This window comes from Ascaphus truei, chromosome 1, assembly GCF_040206685.1.
Source record: "Ascaphus truei isolate aAscTru1 chromosome 1, aAscTru1.hap1, whole genome shotgun sequence".
NCBI classification, from domain to species: domain Eukaryota; kingdom Metazoa; phylum Chordata; class Amphibia; order Anura; family Ascaphidae; genus Ascaphus; species Ascaphus truei.
This window is the reverse complement of record NC_134483.1, coordinates 354045064-354053771: the sequence shown is the minus strand read 5'-3', so window position 1 is coordinate 354053771 and position 8708 is coordinate 354045064. Positions and strand designations below refer to the sequence as shown.

The 8708-nt window shown below is 44.5% G+C and overlaps 1 protein-coding gene across 1 annotated transcript in view; it reads left to right on the top strand.

Annotated features, from left to right (window-relative positions):
• Nucleotides 1-2530: 2530 nt before the first annotated feature.
• The window catches only part of METAP1 (methionyl aminopeptidase 1), a 46276-nt gene continuing 40098 nt past the window's right edge, over nucleotides 2531-8708 (top strand). The window contains exon 1 of the mRNA XM_075609568.1: nucleotides 2531-2918. Coding sequence (XP_075465683.1) covers nucleotides 2805-2918 — 114 coding nt within the window. The 5' untranslated portion in view covers nucleotides 2531-2804. The remainder of the gene's footprint in view (nucleotides 2919-8708) is intronic.

The following is an 8708-nucleotide window of genomic DNA, read 5'->3' as shown; positions in this document are numbered from 1 at the left end:
TGTTAATGTAGCTATGGTTTGATTAAAAAAAATATATATATTTGGTTTATGATAGGTTAGGACTCTTCCTGGGTATGTGCAGACCTACAAAGAGGACTTCATTTGGAATGTGGGGGGGGGGGGGGGGGGCGCTATCACGGATGGTCCACTAAAAATAACATGTGATTTTTAGAATGCCATAAATGATATCCAGGTACTATTCTGTCAGCCTTAATGGGAACTAAATGGTTCTTGAATGATTACAGTTGAATTCAAGAGAGAGGTGACCCTCAGGTCATGACTTACTTGGGGACTTTATTAAAAATTAGAATATCATGTGACATCATCTACTGTACATACTAATTGTTACATATCTGTAATCGTGGCAAAGTCACGAATAAATAGAACAATAGGTCTGCTACTTCTGGTATGTCCTCACAGATGGACACCAGGTCCAGTAGTCCACGAGTCCAGGAAACCCTTACTTAATTAGTGGGACCCCATGTTTGAGGGCTATGCTCCTAGTATAAATAGAACGAGGCTGCTATGAGTGAATGGTGCTATTGTGGATCACTGGTGGAAGGAAGGTCAACTATCCCAGGAATAGATAGCCAAAGCCCTCCGTAAGAGGATGGGTGAAATAAATTTGGGAGTAAGAACCCCCAAGGGTCCCTCTATATTTTACCAGGAGCTTGAGTTAAGTGAATCTCAGTTCTGGGTATTACCTGATCAGGGACATGGCCATAAAATCTAAAGATTAAGTAGAGCTGACCAAGCTATTTGTAATAGGTAACGCCAATCTCACGGGTATACCTTCCCGTATGTACCTGAGCCAATAATGGATGAAATAGATCAACACCGACATGAGTGGTTGTGGTTGGCAGTCATTGAGAATATTAAAGCCAAAACCAGTGATGACAGATTTACTAAAGATGATAAGATTCGCTCGGTAATGGAAGAATGGCTTGTGGGCACATGTATTTTCAAAGATAGAGTAGAGGTTAGACAGTGCCCTGGTCCTTCTAAGGTATATTATATCTGGACCAAGTTATTTGATAGGAGGGTGGTCAAGAAACCGGACCCAAAACATTATAAGTGAGGATTTTCCTTGTAATCTTCCCGTTGGGAGAATAAGTTATCAGTGGATGATAAAGGGTTGGTAATCTGTGTACAGTATGAGGTTATTTGTACAACTGCTATAACCTGTATTTGTTTGCAGAGACCAGGTGGATGGATGGTACCCATATTTATATCCAAGCGGGGCCATTGGATGTTTCACCTAGGGGAGAGTATAGCGATAGCTTGTCCAGCTATCTCTCTACCTACCCTGTCATGTAAGTTCTAGTAAGACACAGACAGTCCTATGGGGTTTTCCCCCTCACCATGCTGACTTCCTTAGTGACAGGAGTGGTGGTGCATGTGCAGGGCCCTCCCTCTTTGAGCTACAGGAAGGAAGTGCCTAAATTATAGTATGAAGTTCAGCCCCTTAGGGGTGGGTCCTTCAGTCTGTGATTGGGGTTCAAACTATCCCTTTATGGGGTAGGAGCTCTGACCACTACATCTCCCAATAGCCATGACTAAATCTCCCGGGGTGGGGGGAGAGAACATGTGCTACATATATATTGCGTGTGGGTATTGCATTTTGGGGCCTTTACTGTTATTGTGTATTAAGTTTACTGTATGTGTGTCAGTAAAGATTAGTTTGTTATACCAGCATGTCTATACTTATTCCCAGACTGTATTGGGTCCTGTGAGGGGGTATCTAGCTGAGCTAGGATCCTTCCCAGGTGGAGGCGCGGTCAACAGAGAGAACGCGATGTGGCGGAGGATCAGGCCTCCTGTACGCCAGACAGGTACTCAGCACACGTAGTTCCCAGTCACGGGGAAAGGGGGCTACATTAGTGTATTGTTAAATAAACATCACTGGTTATACAAATGTCCCTTTAACAAAAGAAAAACCTGTACAGTATACAGCTATACCCACATGGACAGTAAATTACATATTTTCAATAAGGGAAAGTCAATTCATAGCATCCCAAAATTCTGCATGGAGCCATGTCTAGCCTAACTAGCAACATACAGTATACTAACTTTTTGGGGCACTTTGTTAAGAAAATAGATCTCTCGTTTGACACACAGAAAAATCTAATTGTGTAAAATGGTAGCCCTGTATAAAACTGTTTTAAATATTAGTATTCCCTTCTCCTCTGTGATCAACGCACAGCTGGTGTTATCTGCAACACCTACTGGGATCTTCCATCCCATTGCAAGCACTGAGGGGGCTGATATGGGGCCGCCCTTTCCCCCCTCCAGACTTCTCCTTCAGATATAAGGCTCCCCCAATCCTTATTCTAATACTTATTCTGCAAAGGACACCCTATTACCCTCCCTCCTGCCCATTCAACCGAAGAGACGTCCTACAACACCCTTCTTCTGCAGTCATAAGGCTGCCCTATAACCCCTCCTCCTCCTCTAGGCGTGAGGCTGCCCTACAAACACCTCCCCAGCAATCATAGGACCGCCTCACTGTTCTTCCACCTCTTGCAGAAAAAAAACCCCAAACAGGCCGTCCTTATTACCCTCCCTGCTCCTGCATCTCCATCCTATCATATCCTCCCTCCTAGCAGTCACAGGGCGTCCTTCTATTTACCCTCCCCGGATTTAGAGGCGGCCTATTTGCCTTTCCCTCTCGGTCCGGGCCGAGGGCCGCCCTATTACTTGTTAAAGCTATAGAGCCGCCCTATAACCATCACCGTCCCCTCCCCGTTCGACATAGCGCCGCCTCACCCCCTCCCCGCCGTCCTGTGGGTGCAGCCGGGGGAAGCATGGCGGCGGTGGAGAGCAGAGTGTGCGAGACCGAAGGCTGCACTAGCGAGGCCAAGCTGCAGTGCCCGACCTGCATCAAGCTGGGCATCCAGGGCTCCTACTTCTGCTCACAGGTACACACCATGCACGCAGGAAGCACACAGGATCACCCAGCCCTCTGCCCACCAACCTCTGCATGCTGCCTGTGTGCCTCATGCACTGAGTGCTAGCTCATGCATGTGCAGATACAGACACACACCACACACAGCAGCAGTGGTTGAAGTGGGCTGCTAAAGTGCTGTGCCTGATTTACAAAAATAATTGCAAATGTGTTTAGAATTGTGTGACGGCTATCCTGCTTGTCTTTCCAAACAAAAACATCATTTATGCAATATTAATGCGGAGAGAAACCAGTCCTATTTCCAAATACTGCCCCCTCTTCCCAATTCATGTGTGGATTAATTTAGACGTATCCTGCCATCCCCTGCCAAATCACTGATATAACCTATACCATCCCTACTGGTATCACCTGTGTGGCTGGACCAAACTCCATGCATTCACCCCCACCCCCTCCCTCACCCCCACCCCCTCCCTCACCCCCTCCTGAATAGATCCATCAGTGTGGCTGAACCATACGCTAAAGTTCCTGTGCTGTGCCCCCCTGCCTGCTCTCTCCCTGTGTCGTGCGCCCCCCCCGCCCCCCTTAGGCTGCGTCCATACAGTCTTCGACCGCGCGGAGGAGTGCGCGACCGTGATGTGGGTGCGTTTTCTGGGCATGGTAGATGCGCGGGGGCGCGTGTCGTCACGGAGCTGGTTCGCCTGATTGTCGCGTGAGAAATCAGTTTAAACGGGTTCCTCGCGCACCTCCTCCTGCTGTCGCGCGTGATGAATGCTTTAATGTGATCGCGCGGTCTTCGGCAGCATGGACGCCGCCTTACTTTTTTTTAATGCGGGGTCATATGATGTCACGTGACCGCGCGGCGTGAAGCTGCTTCAATTCAGGTAAGTGTGTTAGCGGACTCGTGCTGAAGAGCGTGGGGCCTCTGTAACCACCACGCCCCCCCCCCCCAAAAAAAAAAAAACTTGTGCACCCCTGCTCTATCCTGATGTTTACTGCACCCCACAATGAGAAGCCACTTTACATTTTGCTTCAACATTACCCCTTATTCCCTCTAGACTGTAAGCTCTCAGAAGCAGGGGCCTCTCTAACTTCTGTATCTGCGTGTCTGGCCTTATTTGTATGTCATTCTGTTTATGTAATATACATAGCTCTGTACCGCGCTGCGGAATATGTTGGCGCTTTACAAATAAAGGATAATGGAACCTTTTTATACATTGACATGTCTGCTACCAGCACCCCCTCCAATCTATCATCGGGCAGATTCATCAAGCGCGGGTATAGGTTAGTGCAGCCGATCCAGCGTGAACTGCCATTGACATGAATGGGAGTTAATGCCGGGTAGGCTATCCTGTACCGGCGCTTGATGAATCTGCCCCTTAGGGGGAGATTCACTGGGTATCGCTCCCTAATCTATTATTCAAGTTGGTGGCAGTTTACGTTTGATCGGGTGAGATAACCGGCATTCAGTAAGTCCTGCCTTCAGACACTTGTCTCCATAGACTTTTTTTTTTTATAGGGGATCATCCTCTTGCACACATTGATTGAAGTCGGTATCCTCCTTGAGATGCCCCTTTTTGCTTGCTTCACTTCTGCAGGTCTAGGGCATCTAGAAAGACAGGCTCCCTCTCCTCTTGTGCTGGCATGTCACTCCATTAGGGCCCTTTGATCTCATGTGCAGGAGTGGGGCTGCAGCCTGGGCCTGTGAACTCATTAAGGTTTTTGGTACTGTATTTTTATTACGTCTGAGTGCTGACACTTATGGGAAGCAAACCGAGGGAGGTTTTCTTTGAAGACTGCTGTTGGCTACTGTGCTAACAAGCTCTCTTGTGCTTTTTACATTTTAACAAATGATCAGCTTTTGAAGGGTGACTTACAGCTGTAAATATGAAGAACCCCCACCCGAGGTTTAAGACTTGATGACATGCCCTCTTCATACGCTGCTCCATGCTTATTCTCACGTGTCATGGTAATTGCGTGCTTCTGTAGGGTAGCTCAGCGTGCCTAATGCAGTTCTGGAATCATTTTAGCTAGTCACCTGTCTGTAATGTCCTGAAGCCAGATTCTGGCATCTCGTTGCCAGATCACCAGAGACAGTTCATGGTAAATTAACTGGTTTCGGGAGGGACTTCAGGTTTTAATCTAAATGTATAGGAAGTATAGCAAAGTGCTGTAATTTTTTTTTTTTTTTTTTTTTTTTTTTTTTACCATTTCTTGGTTGGCTTAAATTTATACAAAAACTTTTAATTTCACTTTTTTTCCTCTTTGGTTTCTGAATAACAAATTGTACCAGTATATGAAATATTCAGACACAATTGCTTTCTTGTCGTGGATCTTTAGCTTTTCTGCATACCCAGTTTACCAACCCCACACTGATGAGACCCATTAAGGTCGAAATGCCTGTCTGTGGGTGGTTTTCTGGGTATGCTCCTTAACCCTGGCTGTGCTCGAAGCTGTGACCATGCAGCAAGCTTAAGCCTATAGGGAACCATGTTAAAAATGGTTTTTGAAGCAAAAAGTGGCACTGTGTGCAAATGTGCATGTCATTTCCCAGAACCCCTTGCTGCAGTGGAAGTGCTGTGTGCTGGGTGATAATGGTGAAAGGCGGGGTTGCAGACCTGCCTAAGACATGCAGATGAGCATACAGTTGTATATGCATATGTATGTATGTATGTATGTATGTATATGTATGTATATGTAAATACAACTGTATGCTCATCTGCATGTCTTAGGCAGGTCTGCAACCCCGCCTTTCCCCATTATCACCCAGCACACAGCACTTCCACTGCAGCAAGGGATTCTGGGAAATGACATGCAAATGAGCACACAGTGCCACTTTTTGCTTCAAAAACCATTTTTAAAGCTTAAGCTTGCTGCATGGTTACAGCTTTGAACACAGCCAGGGTTTATATATAATTTTTTTTTTTTTTTTTTATAATGTATTTTTAATTTTAAATCCAACGAGAGAACATTAATAAAAATTATTTTTTTATTTTTGACATATTCCATATAAGAATGTCCTATTTTCTCTCTCATTCCTGGTGATCTATAGCTTTTTCACTTTTCTCTCTGCAACCACTTGCGTACCACCTGCTATAGTGCAGTATTAGCCCATGGTCCTAATAACATCATTTGGGTACCATAGTGACCAAGGATCATTTCAAACAAGTGTGTTTGTAGGAAATCCAGTCATTGTTTCTATTTATTTATTTGGACACAGGAGAGGGAAACAAACATACTCATCCTCTGACATGGCCTTGAAGATCGCATATGACAATGAACTATAGTTTTCATGTTGGTTCTGTAAGTTATTACCTCTGGCAGAGAATACACTTTTAACCAAGACCAACAACGCCGCTAGAATCGTACCCCTCAGCTGAGTTAATGCAGTGGTGTATAAACTGGGGGGGGGGGGGAGGGAGGGACGCGCAAGGTCTCTAACAATCTCACCTTCCAGCGACGCGTCACCCTGTGGGCTTCCGTCACGTTGCCATGGCGACATGACGTCACATGCCCCCACGGCGTCATTTGACGCTGGGGAGGAGAGCAGGCAGGGGTGCGCAGGAGGAGAAGTTTGCGCATCCCTGAGTTAAGGGGTAGCTCCTTCACTCTGGTTTCAGCACTGCTTGTCTTTAAGTCACTTTTTACCTCTCTCTCTCTCATCCTTTTTGTCATCTCACTTTTCTGCTTTGTTCAGCGTACAGGTTAATCTCTGAGTCAGACGAAGCGGGAGGGGGTCCTCTTGTCTCAGCTTGGCCGTTTTTTCTTTCTTCTTTATGACCTGCTTCAAGGAAGTCATGTTGAGTAACAACCGAGTTATACCATCACAAATTGCAGCTTGCTTTTCTTGTCACAGAAGTCGTACCAGTGCTAATTTTCAAGGCATCTTCACTTCTTTGAAGTGATAATGTTCCTTCAGCCCTGCTGAATAAGATTACAATCGAGCAGTAAAGTTGTAGCACTTCATGTAGGGAAGTAATCTCTAATATGGCTCATTGCATTGTCTGCCTTTTTAAAAAAAAATGTTAAATGTAAGAAAGTGTCCGATTGCAGTATACATGTTGGAGCTCTGTAACTTTATTGCTTCTCATGTTTTTAATACTGTGTTCAGGTTTCTGAGTTGTACAAGCCCCCGATTTTTCCCTCTGGGTCACATTTGGGTCCATGTGTAGTAACCTGGGCTGCAGGACTCTTCAGTGTATCATGACATGTTGATAATCCAACCACTTTGGTTATTGATGGCAATGGGCACACATTTGGTGTATGCGTACACTAAACCTTACATGGCAACTACTGTATGACGTTCACAAATACGTTTCCTCTAGAATTGTTCCCAAGTTTGCTGAGTTTGCTTCCCCCACCCAGTGGAACATTTTGTAACGAGCAATTCTGCGACCTGGCCTATGCCCTAAACATTCTGAATGACATTTTGTGCATACATTTGATTTGTGACAATTTTGTGTGTGCCTATTTTCTCAATAAGCATCATAAATGGCATACAGAAATGGGACGAACAGAAAAAGCTTCCCCAAAGATAACCTGCATATTTAGCCAACACCACAGTAAAATAAATACATAATAATAATAATAATAATAAAAAAAAAAAGGATCTCTTCTAAAAGTAATTGAACAAAAATCTTCCTTTACTGCCTCTTCTCAAAAGATTTTCATTAATTTTAGGAACAAGGAAAAAACACGTTTCTGGTCCAACGTGATGAAATATGTGTTGGGCATGACACATTGTGTTTCTCACTTGTTCCTAACATAATTGAAAATCTTTTTCAAAAGACCAGTAAATTGAGCTTTTTGTTAAATTACTATTAGAACAGATCCTGTTTTGTACACACATACACGGGATACACTTGACGCACAAAGACACTGCCTCTGAATACAATTACTTTGAAGCTGGGGAGCTTGGTTCAATCCCAGTGTCCAGCTAGCTCCCTATTATCTTCAAGTCCTTTTATCTCCCTGTCTCCGGCACCAAACATAGATTGTAAGATTTATAGAGCAGGGACTCCTTGTACCTGCAAAATTCTAGGTTCAGTGCTATATAAGGAAAAAATATCTGCGTCCCAAAAAATTGTTGAACCTGGTGGAAACTCTAAAAGAATGTGAAAAAAACTAAGCCTGCGTTTATAGCGACGTTGTGGCAAAACAAATGTATTGCCGCCGTCCCGTGCGCTTATAGTAAGCGCGATACTGGCGGCGCAAATTTTTGAAGTCGGTCAAATGTTTTTATTTTTTATATAGAGGCAGTCGCTACATGTGACAGCCTCTGAACCCATCAAAGACCTGGTTGCCGGAAAGCGAATTACAACGTTCGCTAGCGGCGACAGTGATGTCATCCGTTGCGCGGCCTAAGTGGGGAGCACTGGAAACGCTATTGTCATGATCTACTTAATGTCTAGTAGCTCGAGATTTTGCAGCTATGATTGGCAGTTCTTTTGGATAACATTGTATCTGCTCCCTCTTTAACTGTATACTTACCAGTTCAGTGCCAATTATTATAGAGGTATTATCTGCATTCACTTCTATTTGCCCCATCGGTTTTTGATTCATTGTCCCCACTTATTTTAGATTGACCTAATAAAGACTTCAATTTTATTACCTACTGACAATCCTTGTCGGGATTATTATTTAATACAGCTACTTTACCATGCACCATCAATGCCAAAAATTTACCTGTTTGCAAATATCCTTCGCTTGTTTAGTTTGTTCCACTAGTTTATCCTGGCAATTCCTACCCATTGATAGATTTGTGAGTGCATCCTGTTGGGGCTCTTATTGCCGACTCTCCCTCTCG